The 16772-nt window shown below is 58.5% G+C and overlaps 7 protein-coding genes across 7 annotated transcripts; 5 read left to right on the top strand and 2 right to left on the bottom strand.

The window, feature by feature from the left end:
• Positions 1-650: 650 nt before the first annotated feature.
• On the top strand, positions 651-4071 carry CcaverHIS019_0104200 (uncharacterized protein; the record flags this gene model as incomplete). Its single annotated transcript, XM_060600123.1, has 7 exons — positions 651-1174; positions 1289-1397; positions 1431-1530; positions 1570-1637; positions 1675-3042; positions 3078-3200; positions 3235-4071. 7 exons carry the CDS (start codon positions 651-653, stop codon positions 4069-4071), a joined length of 3129 nt encoding a protein of 1042 aa, XP_060452968.1.
• A 205-nt stretch (positions 4072-4276) lies between these two features.
• Positions 4277-7409, top strand: CcaverHIS019_0104190 (uncharacterized protein; the record flags this gene model as incomplete). Its single annotated transcript, XM_060600111.1, has 5 exons — positions 4277-4435; positions 4562-5327; positions 5360-5494; positions 5530-5731; positions 5903-7409. 5 exons carry the CDS (start codon positions 4277-4279, stop codon positions 7407-7409), a joined length of 2769 nt encoding a protein of 922 aa, XP_060452967.1.
• Positions 7410-7761: 352 nt separating this feature from the next.
• CcaverHIS019_0104180 (uncharacterized protein) lies at positions 7762-8676 on the top strand (the record flags this gene model as incomplete). Its single annotated transcript, XM_060600100.1, has 4 exons — positions 7762-7806; positions 8005-8248; positions 8303-8450; positions 8484-8676. 4 exons carry the CDS (start codon positions 7762-7764, stop codon positions 8674-8676), a joined length of 630 nt encoding a protein of 209 aa, XP_060452966.1.
• Positions 8677-8798: 122 nt separating this feature from the next.
• On the bottom strand, positions 8799-9995 carry CcaverHIS019_0104170 (uncharacterized protein; the record flags this gene model as incomplete). The annotated part of the gene is made up of 2 exons (XM_060600089.1): positions 8799-9049; positions 9161-9995. The coding sequence occupies 2 exons, from the start codon at positions 9993-9995 to the stop codon at positions 8799-8801; spliced, it is 1086 nt and encodes a 361-aa protein (XP_060452965.1).
• A 1743-nt stretch (positions 9996-11738) lies between these two features.
• CcaverHIS019_0104160 (uncharacterized protein) lies at positions 11739-13252 on the top strand (the record flags this gene model as incomplete). Its single annotated transcript, XM_060600078.1, has 3 exons — positions 11739-11820; positions 11857-12177; positions 12216-13252. The coding sequence occupies 3 exons, from the start codon at positions 11739-11741 to the stop codon at positions 13250-13252; spliced, it is 1440 nt and encodes a 479-aa protein (XP_060452964.1).
• A 382-nt stretch (positions 13253-13634) lies between these two features.
• Positions 13635-14813, top strand: CcaverHIS019_0104150 (uncharacterized protein; the record flags this gene model as incomplete). Its single annotated transcript, XM_060600067.1, has 5 exons — positions 13635-13821; positions 13853-13949; positions 13981-14012; positions 14045-14133; positions 14175-14813. 5 exons carry the CDS (start codon positions 13635-13637, stop codon positions 14811-14813), a joined length of 1044 nt encoding a protein of 347 aa, XP_060452963.1.
• Positions 14814-14923: 110 nt separating this feature from the next.
• Positions 14924-16354, bottom strand: CcaverHIS019_0104140 (uncharacterized protein; the record flags this gene model as incomplete). Its single annotated transcript, XM_060600056.1, has 4 exons — positions 14924-15386; positions 15420-15797; positions 15836-16142; positions 16174-16354. 4 exons carry the CDS (start codon positions 16352-16354, stop codon positions 14924-14926), a joined length of 1329 nt encoding a protein of 442 aa, XP_060452962.1.
• Between the last annotated feature and the right edge of the window lie 418 nt (positions 16355-16772).

Below are 16772 nucleotides of genomic sequence, written 5' to 3'. Positions count from 1 at the left end.
CGGGTCTCCACTCCCAACCCATACGGTCGCGATAGCGACACGAGTGCCGACGACTGTGTCGAGGACGTCATCACCGAGGACGATGGGGCTACTATCGGGGACGATGAGGAAGATGATCATTTTGCCGACCATTGTCGCGATCTCTTTCCCGCTGCCCAGCGTTTGCCTGTGACTCCCAAATGATTTCGATTGGTGTCCACCGACGAAAACTGTAGTGGCAGTGAAATCTGCAGTTTTTGGGTCAGCCAGTGGCTTTGCGTACCGACTCTTGGACGAGGCGGTTGAGAGGGTTTCGTCCTAGGAGAACACGGCAGACGGTATCCCGTTCATTCGCATGAGTGAGGATCACAATATCATCAGCCTCTTCGCGGACATGCTGAAAAGCAGCTCCAACCTCTTGATCGTCTTGTTGGAGAAGCTGCTGGAGAGATGTTCAGTGTAGAATAGTGCATAGTAGAGTGATATTGGATTGGCATGATTAGTACAAGCGTCTGTATTGTATTGTTATTAGGATTGACACTTTGTGAAGCACTTGTGATTTTGGTTCCGTGGAATCAGGGCTCAGGTCCAATGCCCAGGAGACAAAACAAAACAGCCGCGAAATCAACATCACATCACATCACTTCACTCTCAGTCGACTCGTTCAAACAATGTCTACACAGAGGGCATCAACACGAACTCGAGCACAACCACAAACCTCAGCCACACCAGCTGGGCGTGTGACTCGTCTCCGAGCGCAGCAGGGCGCGGCAGCTTCCCCTGCTGTCTTAGGTGTCAAGCCTCCCGCCCACGGCCTCCTGGCCAAAGGCAAGGAAGGTCTCCGCAAGGTGTCCGACAAGCTCAAGGACAAGCAAGAGAAGGAGACGAAGGAGGCAGCGGATACCTACACTGAGCAGCTTCAAGCATACCTCCGCATTCGACCACAACTCGAGGCCGAGGGCGGCAGTCCTTACCTCGAGGTGCAGGACAAGAAGAGCGTCTTGATGCGCCCGCCTGCCGAGTCCCGACTACATATGCCAAAGCCCAGTCAACTGTACTCGTTCAACCGCGTGTTTGGGCCAAATACGGCGCAGAACAACTTTTTTGACGAGACGACCAAGCCGCTCGTCGAGAAGCTGTTGCATGGCGAGAATGGGCTGCTGTTCGCTTATGGCGTCAGCAACAGTGGCAAGACGTGAGTCTCCCTTCCCCTTCACCTTTTTCGTCAACCCGCCTAAAGTCATGCCAATCACATTCCCTCGCACTCGTTCTTCCTCCAACAATCACTGCGGCGCCTCGCTGATGACAGATACACAATCCAAGGTGGCGACTGCACCAAGATTGAGGACCGTGGATTACTCCCCCGCTCCGTAGACGTCGTGTTTAACTCCATCAAGGGGATGGAGAGCACGGCCAATGTACGTCTGTGTTGGAGCGGCGCTTACATCTAGCTCAAGTGCCAGGGCTTGGCTGATGTCGTCCTCACCGACGAAGATGACGGTATCGACCTCCAAAGCCTCCCGTTTGAGCCGGAAGCGCGCCTCAGTGACAGTGAGCTGCTGGATGAAGCCTAACCGTAGTTGACACCAGGCGTCAAAGTAGACCGCAACTTCTCGTACGCCGTGTTTGTCTCCTACGTCGAAGTCTACAATGACAAGGTAGGCTCACGGACGTCCACTCAAGCTGACTTGACAGATCTTTGACCTACTCGACTCTGTCTTGCCGTCAACGCGGCCCAAGGTTGCCTCAGCCACTCCTCGCGTGTCCGCAATGCCTCGCGCGTCGGCGATGCCGCGCACCATGAGCATGGTCGGATTATCCGGCCACATCAACTCTTCCATGAGTCTCGCGGCGCTGGCTAACGGTGGCGGCGGTGTCCTCAAGCGAAGAGCCCTCGTTCTTAAGAACGACCCTGAGGGAAATGGCAAGTACATCTGCGGCGCTCACGAGATCCGTGTGCGCACGCGCGACGAGGCACTGGCAGTCTTCCGCTGCGGCCAGGGCGCGCGTCAGGTGTTCGGTACCATGGCGAATCGCGAGTCAAGTCGCAGCCACGGTATCTTTACCATCAAGGTCGTCCGCGTGCACAACGGCGCTCCCGAGGACCCGGACTCGGCGCAGGTGTCACGTCTTGCCATTGTTGATCTCGCCGGCTCTGAACGTGCCCGCAACGCTGCTACCACGGGTGACCGCCTCAAGGAAGCAGGTAACATCAACAAGTCGCTCATGGTGCTTGGCCAATGTCTCGAGGTCCTTAGAGCCAATCAACAGCGCATGGCCGCCCCTAGTCCTCCCGGCACTCGCAAGAAGCTCGCGATCGTCCCCTTCCGCCACGCAAAGCTCACGGAGATCTTCCAGAACTTCTTTGTGGGTGACGGCCATGCGGTCATGATGATCCACGTCAATCCATACGATACAGGATTTGACGAGAACTCGCACGTCATGCGCTTCTCGGCCATCGCACGCGAGATCCAGACGACCGCGACACACAAGACGACAATTCCGACCCTCAAGCGCCAGATTTCCAGCCACCTGAGCGCATTCCGTTCCGCCATGGGCGGTGGGCAGAAGATCAAGGTCATGGTGCCCGTGGTTAGGAAGCCCAGCGAATTGCCGGCACCAGCTGCGCCCTCCCCACCAACAACTGTGGCCCCTCCCGTCATCCCCGTTCGCGGTTCAAGTGCCCGTGCGGCCAGCGGCCGTCCCTCTGCACGCGCAGCGGCAGCTGCTGTGAGCGCGAGCTCCCGTCCTTCACGAGTTCACGCTCGGCCCGCACCGCCTCCTCCCAAGGCACCCGCTCCTCCACCCGTGCCGGAGGTGATCAAGATGGTCGAGGAGGAACTCGAGGTAGTCGAGGAGGACGCTGAGGATGACGACGACGATGAGCAGGATCTCCTCGTTGACTACCTGTTTGAGCAACTGCGCGAGCTCAAGACGCAGCTCTTCGAGAGCGAGATGCGCAACGCCCAGCTCGAAGTCGATATTCGCGAGGAGGTTTCTCGCGACCTCCAGGACACAATCAAGCGCATCCACGCAGACTACGAGAAGCGCTTCCAGGCGGCGGTAAGCCAGTTCTCGAAGATATAGGCTAACCTCAGGCTGCTGCGGCCGAGTTGAAGGCGGATATGAAGCTTGACATTGTGCAGCGCACCATGGGCGATTCAGCGGACACGTCGTACGACGATAGCTTTGACTCGGCCACGGACGGCGACTTCACGATGGTGAGTTTGATGATGTCCGCGCGGCTGACCATAGGACTCTCTCACCGACCCTTTCCTCGGAGCCCCGATCCGGAAAGAGACCAATGGCTCAACTTCCGAGAGAGAGGTCGAGGAGGAGATCTCGCTATTATTCAACGGGCCGCGCAACATGAACGGCTCCATCGACGGGGATGCGACCGAGTCCGATTCGGAGGAGAATGAGCAGTCCGAGTCTGGCACCGATGATGCTTCTGATGAGGAGATGGATGTTGACGAGGACTCGGAGGAGGAGGAGCCAATTGAGCCCCGGCACATCACGCCCGCCGACTCGACTCGTACGACCACCAATCCCAGAGCGACTACGCCCAGTGCGGCCCAGGACGTCGACCGCTCTGGGGAGGTCGACTCTGACGACGAGGAGCTCGACTCGGACGACGAGGAGGGCACCATCGAGGGCGACTCCATGGTTAGCCAGAGCACCAGCGCCGATTCGGAGGATGCCGAGGACGTCGAAGTCTCTGGCGATGGCTACGATGACGATGACGAGTCGGAGGACGGTTCCGACGAGGACTTCGATGGTTCATTTACCTCGAGCGCTAGCGTGGAATCGGAGCCAGCGCCGCGCCGCGCCTCGAACCGCCGCAGCCCACAGAAGCAGGCATCCAAGGCAAGCGCCAAACTCACGCCATTGCGAGAGAGCAAGCGGCAGGTCAAGGCGCGCACGCCGTACAACGAGGACGAGGACCTCGTCAAGCTCGTCAAGGACACCACCACCCCTGCGCCTGCGAAGAAGAAGCGCACGCTCGGCAAGCGCATGGTAACCGAGGACGAGATGGAGGCGCGCGAGCCTCGTGGTGGCGCCGAGGTGCGGCGGATGGTTCGTGGTATGTAGTGTCTTGTAGTGTCTGTGTAATAGACATTGTGTGTAACCTATTCTTCTATGATAACGTCTAGTGACTATTGGATTTGAATGACGTAGGTCACCCACCTGTTAGTTGGCTAGTCGGCCACCCGCGATACAACTCGTCTTCCTCTCTCTCCCTTCTACCTCTCTCCTCTGTCCCAATCTCTCATTAGGCCCTCTCTACCAAGCCACGATGCCTCGCCTCGTGCAGCGCCGGGAGCAACGTCCTGATGTTGAGAAGCCACTCCTCGTCAGCGATGACGATGACACGAGCTTCAAAGACCACAAGCCCAACCACAACGCGAGCTTCCTCCTTCCAATTACCTTCCTGGCGAGCTTCCTCCTCCTCTTGGTGAGCCCCCCCCTCTTGGTGGGCACAGTTCTCAAGAACGACCTAGGCTTTCCGTGGCCAGGGGAGCCCGAGGTACTTCCTCCCTTCATACATGAGGGCATGAAGCGATGCAGGCATCTCAACCAGGAACCCTCTCCGGAGCAGGCCACATCCGCGCGCAAACACTCGGACCGGTACGTCAAGGGTACGGCGCCGGTGCTGCTGAAGAACGCGACCCTGTGGACGGGCGAGAAAGACGGCACGGAAGTGCTGTACGGCGCCGATGTATGGCTCGAGGGCGGAGTGGTCCGCAAGATCAGCACCGGCGAGGGCTTTGAGGAGCTCTTCGAGGCCGCCAAGAACAAGGGCCGAAGCGTCCAGACTGTCGAGCTCGACGGCGCGTGGGTCACGCCAGGCATCGTCGACGTGCACTCGCATATGGGCATCGACCCCTTGCCTGAATTGCGTGGTAGCGACGAGACGAACAGCGACAAGGCGCCGATCCAACCGTGGCTGCGCAGTCTTGACGGGTTTAACACGCACGACGCGGCGTTCAACCTGAGCATTGCGGGCGGGATTACGACCATGTTGGTACTGCCTGGCAGTGCAGGTAACATCGGCGGACAGGCGTTCACGTTCAAGCCTCGCTGGACGGCCGAGAACACTCCACAGAGCATGCAGGTCGAGCCACCGTTTGTGATTCGCAATGGCGAGTGGCAGCGCACGCGCTCATGGCGGCACATCAAGCATGCATGCGGTGAGAACGCCAAGGTCTGGTACCACAATGCAAGGATGGACGCTGCGTACGACTTCCGCCGTGCGTACTCTGAGGGCAAGAAACTCAAGGACCAGCAGGACGCGTGGTGCGCTGCGCCGAAGAAGCAGACCGCCCCGTTCCCCGATAGCCTCGAGTGTAAGTATAGATGGAGATGGGGCTGACTTCAGGGGAGGTCATGGCTGACATCATCCGCGGACACGTCAAGGTCAACATCCACTGCTACGAGACTGTTGATTTGAACGATCTGGTGCGCACCTCAAACGAGTTCAAGTTCTCCATCGCTGCGTTCCATCACGCCCATGGTGAGTAACTTGGAGGTGGGGTGGCTGACGTACAGAGGCGTACCTCGTCCCAGGCCTGCTTCGCCAGACGTGGGGCAAGACTCCTCCCGCTGTGGCCATCTTCGCCAACAATGCACGGTACAAGCGCGAGGCGTACCGCGGCTCACCGTATGCCGCCAAGGTCCTCGACGAGGCTGGTCTCAAGGTCATCATGAAGTCGGACCACCCGGTCCTCGACAGCCGTTACCTGATCTACGAGTGAGTTGTGCGAGGGAGACGAAGCAACACCATGCGTAGCAGCCCCTGCAGTACCCCCAGTGCTCCGAGCGGGGCCTTGATGGGGTAAGGAAAGGGGCCGTGTGGCGGCGTCCGAACACTTTCTCTTTCTGGACGACTCTGTATATGAGCTTGGACAAAGCTGACGCCCAGAGCCGCACAGGCGCATGCCTTCGGTTTGGAGTGGAACCGCGCCCTAGCTGCTGTCACAACTACGTCAGCTACAGTTGCGGGCCTCGGTCATCGCCTTGGTTACGTCCGTCCAGGCTACGACGCTGACGTTGTCGTGTGGGATAGCTTCCCCCTCGCTGTCGGTGCCACGCCCAAGCAAACCTACATCGACGGCATCCCACAGATTGTCCATCCTCACGTCGTGCGTAAGCCAGCTGCCGCCCAGCAGATCACCCCGAAGGGCGACTATGACAAGGAGGCTGCAGAGGCCGTCGCGTCGCGCGGCGATCCCGACCTTCGTCCGAAGAAGCGCTCGTCCAACATCGTGTTCCAGGGCGTCAGGAATCTCTACCTCTCCGGCGTCAAGAGCCAGGGTGAGGGCGAGCCCGGTACGGTCGTCGTGGAGAATGGCAAGATCACTTGTGCTGGCAATAACTGTGTAACCGCCTCAAGCGCCGGGTACGAGACCATCGACCTCAAGGGTGGCTCGCTGGCCCCAGGCCTTATCTCCTACGGCTCCCCTCTCGGCCTCGAGGAAATCAGCGCGGAGGAAACGACGCATACAGGCGCTGCTCCCAGCATCCTGGACGACAACAAGATCCTCTCGGGCCTCCTCGTGCATGCTGCCGACGGTGCTCAGTTCGGTGGCAAGGACGAGCTCATGGCGCTGCGCGAGGGCATCACCACGGGTGTCACTTGCCCCTCCACTGGCGAGTTCCTCATGGGCATGTCATACTCATTCTCGCTCGGTGCGCGGCATGCGCTCGAGGCGGGCGCGATCGGAAACCATGCGGCCGCATTGCACATCGCGGTTAGACAGTTCGGCGACGCTCATGGCGATTCGAGCTTTTCCGTCGCGACTGCGATGGGTGTCCTCCGCCGCCTCCTCCACGGCGAAGCAGGCCAAGGTGAGGTCGCAGCCGCCTTTGGAAAGGTCGCAGCCGGAGAGCTCCGCCTCGTCGCGTCCGTGAACTCGGCCGACGCCATCGCCGCCCTCATTCGCTTGAAGCGTACCGTCCCGGCAATGCGGCTGACGATCTCTGGGGCGCAGGAGGCGTGGATGCTGGCTGACGAGCTGGCCGCCGAGAACATTGGCGTAGTCATCGCAGCTCCCCGCGCCTTCCCATTCATGTGGGACCAGAGGCGAATCCTCCCCGGCCCGCCGCTCAGCAACATGACCCTCCCCGCGTACTTGCACACCCGCGGTGTCAAGGTCGGCCTCGGCATTATCGAGGCATGCGACGCACGCCTCACCCGCTTTGAGAGCGCGATGGCGTACGCATCCGCGCCCACGACCTTCTCGCGACAGGACGCCATCGACCTCGTGAGCGCCAACCTCGTCGACGTGCTTGGTCTGAACGACCGCCTGAGCGCTACTGAGCAGGGCGTGGATCTGGGCTTTGTCGCCTACGAAGGGGATATGTTCAGCTTTGAGGGACGTGTGCGTGCCGTCCGTGCGCCGGGCCAGGATGCCATGGACCTCTTCTAAGTCGCGGATACTCGCGCGCTATGTATCTCGAATAGAACAAGTGCAGAAATAGGACTGAAGCAAAGAGATGAAATTGCGTAGAAGCGGATACGCATTTCGGAGTGATACGATAATGACGACGTCATTGGACTGAAATGCTTGCTAACTGATTCGCAGCTGATTTACCAATCTGTTGCACTCATCTCCTCATGCACCTCATCTCCTCATCTACTCATCTACACACGGACCACTACTGTTTGTGCGCAAAATGACACAAAGAGCAAGCGTCGAGCAGCCTCTCCTCCACTCTGTTCCGGATTATAACAGTACTGCACCACCCCCACTCGAGCACGCAAACTTCAAACTCGCAGACATGGTCCCGACCCAGCATGACAAGACTGGCATGGCGCTTGTGCTGGTGCGTCTTTCCCATCTTCTGTCTGCGCCTACCGCACGCTCTAATTGGGTGACGCCCACCACCACCTCGACGTTGGCCGTCCACAATGACATGCTCGCTGGCGTCGCCGATGCTAGCCAAGCTCCGCGTAATGCTAGGCGAAGACGTCTCTCTCTCCAGCATGAATCCCCAAAACCTCAACGCCACCACTGACTCCAGACCGGCACGACGCTCCTCGTTCTCGGGACGGCGGCGCTCATCCTCACGTCGCCGGTGCCGACGCTCTTTGCGTGGCACCCGTCTCTGAATGCTCTCGCGCTCGCGCTCTTCGCTATTGGGATCTCGGTCGTGCAGCCGCCCACGCCTCCATCCACTGTACGCGCACAGCGCCTAGACGCACACAAGAGCGTCCTTGGCCTTGCTGTCATCCTCCTGTGTGCCGGCACGACGTTCATGTACTATAGTGAGTTTGAGGCGGCGGCGGAGAGAGGTAGGACCACGACCCAGCTAACGCCAGATAAGGAGGCCAACGGCTCGGCGCACGGCACCACGCCGCACGGCGGCGCCGGATACATTGTCGTCACGTGGATGCTCGTGCAGGCGATAATTGGTGGTGTCGCGGCCAACACGGGCAAGAACGGACTGTGGCTGTACAAGTGGCACCGGTGAGTTGATATATTGAAAAGGACTAACACTAGCCTCTCCGGCTACCTCTTTATGACTCTCGCGCTCTTCACGGCGTTCGCGGGCGGCCTGCTCACCACCTGGTCGCAGACGCGGCCCGCGCCCCTCCGCATCGTCGCGTACGGCATCGGTATCCCCCTCATCGCGGCGGGTGTTGCCATGCGCATGCACACCAGCAAGTTGCCGTTCGGCAAGCGCCATGCTTAATACTGCATACATCTAAACATGTAAATGTTGGCTGGCTCGCACTGTATGTGGGGCGCCCTCCCCTCCTGACCCGTCAGTCAGTGTGCTCTGGCCCTCGCCGCGCTCTTCCGTAGCCGCGTAGGCTAGTAACCTTTGCTTAGGTCGACGAGGTTGTACGGCCTCTTCCCCTCGCGGATGCGCTGAGCATTGGCGACGCAGATGTCCGTCGCGATCTCAAACTCGCCCTCGGCGTTGCCTGTCAGGTGTGGGGAGATAATGCAGCGCGGGTGCGTGAAAAACGGGTGCCCAGTAGGGAGGGGCTCGGGGTCCGTCACGTCAAGGGCCGCGCCGAAGAGGCCGTGCTCCTCGTCGTTGAGGGCGGCGAGGAGGTCCTCTGGTATCAGCCGCTGCACGTGTTCAGGAGCTGCTCTCCTTTCTCTACACTGCCCAACACACACACACACACACACACACACACACACACACAGATTGCACACCCACTCACCCGACTTGATAATGTCGCCGCGCCCAACGTTGATGAAGATCGCGTCCTTCTTCAGCAGTCGCAGGCGGTCGCGGTTGAGCAGCCAGCGCGTCTGCGGCGTGCTCGGCACACAAGTGATGAGTACATCGCACTGGCGCAGGAAAGTGTCAAGGCTTGCGGGGTCGCTCGTCTTGTACATCTCCTCGGGGATCGAGCTGTCGGGGTCGCCAGTCCCGGGAATGACGTATTCTGCGTCGCTCGAGCGCGTACCGTTCGTGTTGGCCGCGATAACCCGCATCCCAAACGCCTTGAGGAGGCGAGCCGTCTCGCGTCCAATCGCCCCGTATCCGATGAGACCAGCCGTGCGCCCGTACAGGTTGCGCGAGGTGTAGTACCCGCCGCGAAGATCAATGCCATAATCCTTGCGCCACTCCTGCTTTTCGCGCGCGACAGTAAGCGTGACCTGGAACTGGTGGAAGAGGTTGACTGTCATCGCCACGATCCATGGTGGGATACTGAGCGCATGCGTCCCACACGCGTTCGCAAAGGTCACCTTCACCTTGTCGCCTTGGTCGCGCAGCTCCCTAATACCGCTCGAGAGACGGAGCGCCGTGTCAACCCCGGCAGTGGGAAGCTGAATGTGCTGCAACGCCGGCATGTCGTGCACAGTTAGGTCTCCCGGGAGACCCTGCCAAGCCGTGTACAGGAACTGAACGCGGGGAAGGAGTTCGGGAGGCATCACGAAGTCTGGGTGGTAATGCACCTCTTTAAAGGCGGCCTTGACCTTGGCAAGGTCCGACGCGGGTAGCTCCTGGAGGACGACGCAGACGTCTAGAGGCGTGATGTCGGCAGTCATGGTGAGGGTGTTAGTTTGAAGACGGAAGGAGGGGAAAGAGAGAGAGAGACAAGATAAGTAGTCATGGTTAGAAGGGGAACGGTGCTTGTCGAGTTGAAATGCCCACCTTTCGTCAGTCAACCGCGAAATCGGGAACCCTCGCTAAGAAACCGATAAGACAAATGATTCATCAGAATCCTAATCCACGCAGAGCCGATTCTAATCGATTCTATTGACTATGACTCGGCTCTGACCCTGACATGCCGGTGGCTCCGAGCTTTCGCTAATCTTCGGCTCTGCCATCTCTTTCTTCTACCACATGTCTAACCTACTAACCCGTCTAACGCATGTGCGCCTACTAATGACGTCCCCCTATCACCACTGACCCATTCTGACCGATATGGGCTGCGAGCTTGACGCGGTTGATAGAGCGAGGTGATCCTCCCAACTCAGAGAGTTGTTTCATCCGTCGCGACGACGTGTGGAGGATGTGGTTCTTCGCTTCCTCAACCCTAAGACACCCGGGTCTGTGCAACCTCGACTTACACTTGCCCAGACGATGAAATTGCCAAAGTACCAGAGGTGTAGAGGGGCGAAAAGGTAGGCCAAAATGACGAGTGGATGCCTGGTCGTGGCGGCAGCATGTATGAAATGGGTTGATCTGCGTTGTCAGTGGTAGTAATGAGTGGCCCAATGAGTAGCCGAGGGTCTCGGTGAGAGCCTCTGCTAAATCGAACAGGAGCTACTCGAACATATCTCGCTCTCCATCACCTTATCTTGAACCCGCATTCTGATAGAAGCTTCCGCGGAAGCCGGTGTGACACACCAACCGCACAGCAACCGTTATCTACCTGGGCGATCCCAGGATATCTTTTCCCCAGCCAAGTAGATAGCCCAGCGCCCTGACCACGACAAATCTCCCCAACCTCAGCACCCGTAGAGTACGTGTTACAGTACTGGGTCCTGGGCCTTAACTGGGCCACAAGACACACATTGCAGACTTTGTGCCATGCCAGTGCAAGGTCCCATCCGCTTGTGGACCTCCAGTCTGAAGGTCGCTGTTGGCTCTGGTCTGCTGACGCCGCGGTTGGCACTGTCTGCGCAGTCTACTTGCTCTAGCTCTTCCAGCTGCTCCACATCACGATCCCCCTCGGAAAGCTGTCAACGGCACCGGGCACCAGGAACAAGTTACACGACAACGTAAAGGAGGCTATCCGGGTCTGCCGAAGGCTTTCCGCTGGCTTCCACGGAGTGGCATCACGGCACATCAACACACCGAACCGGCTTCAGACCCGGGCTGCAGACGGCTTGAGGTGGTCAAGACTGACTTGTTGACAGCCCAATGCTCGGCCGAGTGCCCCATTGATACTGTGTTAGCCCCTTGATGAAACACCGAGGCAGATGGGTCCACATGGGGACGAGAGCTTGGTGTGACGTCAGTTCCTGCTTTAGATCAATTCTGGTCGCTGCCTCGGGTGTCCCCGACATTACTGTCGGGTCCCAGTGATGTGTGAGCATACTGTACCTCGCGCTGCCCACCTCCCGTCCATCTTACGTCTGACGAGAGGAAGAGGTAGAACGACGAAACAACATAGAGCTGAGGTACCGGCTCAACCTACGCAACAATGATGGACCGCACGTCACCTGGTTGCTGTTGGTCACCGGTCAGCGAGGTTGCCGTCCACTCCTCCCACCAGCAAGAGTCCACTGGCCATAAAGGCTGAACGCTAGAGAGACAGGAGCTCCACAACCCCATCGCCGACAATGTCCAAGCCAGTACACGACTATACGGACCTGAGCCGCATGCAGCTCTACACGAGCTTTGCGCTCGTGACTTCTCTGTTTTGTGAGCCAACTCGCAAGATTTACAGTACTAACCCAGTCCTCTGGGGTTTCAGCTACGGCCTGCTTGACGTTCTCAATCAACACTTCTTGACCGTGTTCCAGCTCAAGAGCAAGACCGAGACGACCATGCTCCAGTTCGCCTACTTTATTTCGTACCTTATCGTCGCGCCGCCCATGGGCCTGTTTATGCGCAAGTACGGATACAAACTCGGCATCCACGTCGGACTGGGCATTTTCGCGACTGGTGCAGTGCTATTCTGGCCGAGTGCCAAATACCGCCAGTATGGAATGTTTGTGGCATTTACCTTTGTGGCGGGCTCGGGTCTCGCCACACTCGAAGTGGCCGCCAACACTTACAGTACGATAAGCGGTCCGAATCAGTCCACCTGACGCTAGTTACACTGTTAGGCCCGCCTAGGTACGCCGCTTTACGTCTCACACTGGCCCAGGGCTTCAATGGCATTGCCACCGTCATCGGGCCGATCATCGCCTCTCATGCCTTCTTTAAAGGCGAGAATGCGACCCAACTCGGCACTGTGCAGTACGTATACCTGGCCATGGCGTGCTTTGCGACGCTCCTTAACATAATCTTGATCTTCATAAAGCTCCCAGAGGTGCGGCAGGCTGTGACGGACGAAGATCTCGAAAAACTCAAAAGTGGCGGGTGGAAAGGTTTCTTCAAGATGCACCACACGACGTGGGGGATCTTCGCCGAGTTCTGCTATGTTGGAGGACAAGTCGCCGTGGCAGCAACTGCTATCTTCTACTTTGTGCACCAGCCCGGCCTTAATCCCCCCATCAGCGCCTCGCTCGCTTCGAACCTCTTCGCCGCGTGCCAGGCGACTTTTACAGCCGGCCGCTTTATCGCCGTCATCTACCTACGCTGGATCGACCCGGCCTTTAGCCTTTTTGTGCACGGGTTCATGCTCGTGCTCTTTTCCATCCTTACCGCGACGATTGACGGGGCAGGAGGAATCGCTTGCCTCTTTGTCGTCTTCCTTTTCGAGAGCCACTGCTACCCCGTCATTTTCGCACTCGCGTCCTCCAATCTCGGCCCCTACACCGTTATAGGTGGCGCCCTGACCGCTGCCGGTGTCTCTGGCGGTGCATGGTACCCCGCTGCACAGGCTGCCCTCGCAGATAGAGCCACCACGCAGATCTCATACCTGGTGGCCATGACTGGGTTCATTCCCCTCATGATCTATGGTGGTGTTATGTGGTTGCATCGCTGCCATAAGCACGGCAAGTACTCGATCTGGGTCAAGGACCTTGAGGGCGCCGACGCGGAACACATCGAGACCGACCTGCGCCGGCATTCCATGGCCCGGCAGATGAGCGTCGACACTCACGGGGAGGGCAAGCGCGAGAACTCGTTCCTCGAGCACGAGGTCAACACTACGCCCAAGATGAGAGGCACCGTTGGCAACCTGTAGGTAGCTTGAGTTGGTTGGAGGCAGTTGGAAGCTACACGACGCTTCTGGCGAACGCGAGAATACCTGTAATATGAAGAGGAATCAGAGGCAAGCGTAAACACACTGCGTTGTCAGTCTGTACGAGTACTAGGTTATGTAGGAATTCTCAGATTGTTTAAACACGGCAGCTCTACATGCGATACATGTCTCTGCAATGGCGTTCGCTCACATTGTAGAGCTGGAAGGTGTTCTAACGCTGCTGAGATGTTGACGCAGATGCTGAGATTATTTCGGGCCACCCGCAGGGGTTTCACCTGTTATCCCTGCTATTTTCGGCCAACAACAACAAATCCGTCCCGCTTCCAGCGGCAACTTTTAGCATCACACTCTTCCTCATGTTCCAATGACTACTCCTGCGCCTGAAACAGGCGCACTCACTCCGTCAGAAGACTGCAACGTGTCCCGTCTAAGCGATGTCACTCCGCCTGCAGAGTACGGTGGGCTCCGCACGGGCGCTCACTACGCGAGCCTAGTCCTCTCGTCGATGCTGGGCACGCTCATCCGGCTCGGCCTCAACGCGATCGGCGACTGTCCGTTCGACCGCATGCGAGCTGACAGCAGACGACGGGAGTGTCATCTTCCCGCTTGCGTGGGCTCAGGGCGTCGGCTGCGGGATCATGGGGCTGGGTGCCGCGCGCAGGGCAGAGATCGCCTGGATGTGAACTTCCCCCTGGCCCTGCTGACACCAGATACCCGCCCATCACAACATTTGTGACTACTGGTATGTCGCCTCATGGGACTCTGTAACAGTAGGGATCGCAGGCTCTACGACAACGTTCTCCTCCTGGATGATTGAGGGCTTTGAGGCGTTCGCGGATACGCCAACTGGGCCATTCCAAAAGGTGAGCTTTCAGCTAACAAATAGTGGAAGAGCTCACAACAGACAGTGAACGGCGTCGCTTACTCGCTCGCGACGTTCGCTATCTCGTACGCTGGAGTGGTGCTGGGCGAGCATGTGTCGGCTTTTCTCCCTGCGCTCCCGCGCCCGCGTCTGCCGCGCCACAGGCGCCTCTCTCCAGCACCCCTCGCCGACGCATTCATGTTCTTCCTCGCTGTCGCCTCGTACGCCGGTGCGCTGGCGATGTATTTCGCTGCACCCAGGAGCTGGCGGGAGCGCACGGTGTTTGCGCTCCTCCTCTCCCCGCCTGGCGCAATGATCCGATACGCTCTGTCGAAGCTCAACGTGCGGGCGCGTTTCGTGGGCCGATTCCCGATAGGCACGTTCATCGCGAATATCGCCGCGACGCTGGTCATTGGTGGGGCGTATGCTGCAGGACATCGTCCGGCAATCGTGGTGGCGTGCGACGCGGTGAACGCTCTTCAATTCGGGTTCTGTGGGTGTCTCTCCACCGTCAGCACTTTCGTCGTTGAAGCGCGCATCCTCCGGCGCAGGTGGGCCTGGGTGTACGTCCTCAGCAGCGTTGTGGTTGGGCATCTCATGGTTCTTGCTACAGCCGGGGCCGTGCGATGGAGCTTAGGTTACACCGGCGTGTGTACTGGGAGCGACTCAGTAGCAGGGTAGCTGTACGCCATTGCATACTGTCGAAGCAGGCTATCTGACATGTGTATGTAGCCGGGTCTATTCTATGTGGATTACAAGAAACCAAAGAGAGTGTGTCTGTAAGACAATAATTAGCTGGAGAAATAGCCCTCCATGAGCCCGCTCCACCACAATCCCCAGATCATGGCGAGGAACGCGCTCACGCCCATGCCTGTCTTCTCGTTTCCGAAGCCGAGGAGCGCGATAACGCACCACGGCAAGCCCACGAGGCGATCGAGCACGTTGCCAAAGATGTACCAGAAGAACACGTCTTCCTGGCTGCGCGCGCTGGGCCGAGTCCGCGAAGGCGGGGGCGGAGCGGCGAGCAAAGGCGATAGGGAAGTGTAGGGCGCGCTGTGCGTGATTGGCGGGAGAACAACGAGCGCGTGCACCGGCTTGTGGTCCGAGATCGTGACCTCGGGTGAAGAAGTGTACTGGAGGATCTGGGTGGTGCCTTCGGGCGAGAGACCCGGTTCTGCGTTCGCCGCATACAGGCTCGGCGGATCGTTGTGCGACGCGATTAGGATGCGGTCAGTCCATCCGGGAATGCGCTTCCTTTTGTCAGTCTTGCGTTGTGTCCATACGCACTGGGAGTATCCCTCGACCTCGCCCACAACGCGCTTGTACGTCGGGGCAAAGCGTGTGAGGTCACCTTCGCGGAGACCGCCAAACACGCGACCGGCGGCCTGCTCCTTCTTGAGCGTGTCGAGCTGCACGAGGTCGGCACGCTCGCGCTCGACGCTGACAAGCTCACCCTTCTCGCGCGGGTAGTCGCCGGCAAGGCGCTCGAGGCGGTAGTTGAGGTCGCCCATGATGAAGAGATGCGAAGTGTGGTGCGGCTGGAACGGTTGGAGGCGGTGTAACGCATCGCCGCCTCTGAAGACAAGTGACGACAGGATCGTATTGTACTGCTCGTTCCGGGCGGCGATGTTGTGGTCGTGGGCTTCGAGGTGGGCCGAGATGAAACTTTGGTCAGCCCACCTTGCCCCAAGGCAGGTACTTACGTGAGCGATTCCCAGCCGGACTCGCCGTCCTGGCTGCGTTTGATGGGCAGACGCACGCCGACGGCGGCCTTGTTGCCCATACCGAGGTGCCACAGCCCGATGCTCGTGCGGAGGACCTTGCCGATCCTGCCTGCTGTTGTGCTCTCACGGGCAAAGACCCACAGAGCCGTCCCGACGCGGCACTCACGGCCTACGAGTGTATACTGCTCCTTGACCTTGCCTGGCGAAACGGAGGTGGCATGAGCGGAGAGGAGCGCTTGGATGCGATGTGTGAGTGTGGCAAGCACGGGTTGAGCGAGACCAGCCACTGCAGTCAGCTTTATCGGCTTGATACGCACGTCCGAGGTGCAGTGGTAAGAGTTCCTGCACGGCGATGGCATAGATGTCGGGTGTTGGGGCCTCGGCAGCAGCTTTATGGAGCTGAGGAATGAGCCAAGAAGAGAGATCCTGTTCTTGGGCGCGAGAGCCCTGGAGGCCTGTGTTGTAGGTTGTGAGGAATATTGTGAGGGGTGAGGACATTGTGAGTAAGTTGTGAGGACGAGAGGACGAGAAAAAGAAAAAAGCGCGACTCCCGATGGGATGTATATGTGTTAGTGATAAAAGGTCATGTCACAACTTGAGACTATAGGATCACTTTGTTACCTGGATGACGAAACTCGGGTCGCGGGTGACCCACCCCATTGCAACTTCCGCGGGCCTCGATTAACAACTTGACATAAACAGTGCCTATAAACAAGGGCATTTGAAAGTGCCTGAAACTTTAAATATATAACAACTGGGGAAAACATATAAAGGTAATCAATCCATCCGGTTGGAGAGCAAGACCGATTCTCATCGGGTTTGGACACAAAAAAACATCGACAACGGCAGGGTTCGAACCTGCGCCTCCGAAGAGAACAGATGTTGATTTGCTTCGAAATTCAAGTCTGCCGCGTTA

Source organism: Cutaneotrichosporon cavernicola (genome assembly GCF_030864355.1).
Source record: "Cutaneotrichosporon cavernicola HIS019 DNA, chromosome: 1".
Lineage (NCBI taxonomy): Eukaryota > Fungi > Basidiomycota > Tremellomycetes > Trichosporonales > Trichosporonaceae > Cutaneotrichosporon > Cutaneotrichosporon cavernicola.
Note: the sequence above shows the minus strand (reverse complement) of the source record. Positions and strands in the feature narration are given on the sequence as shown.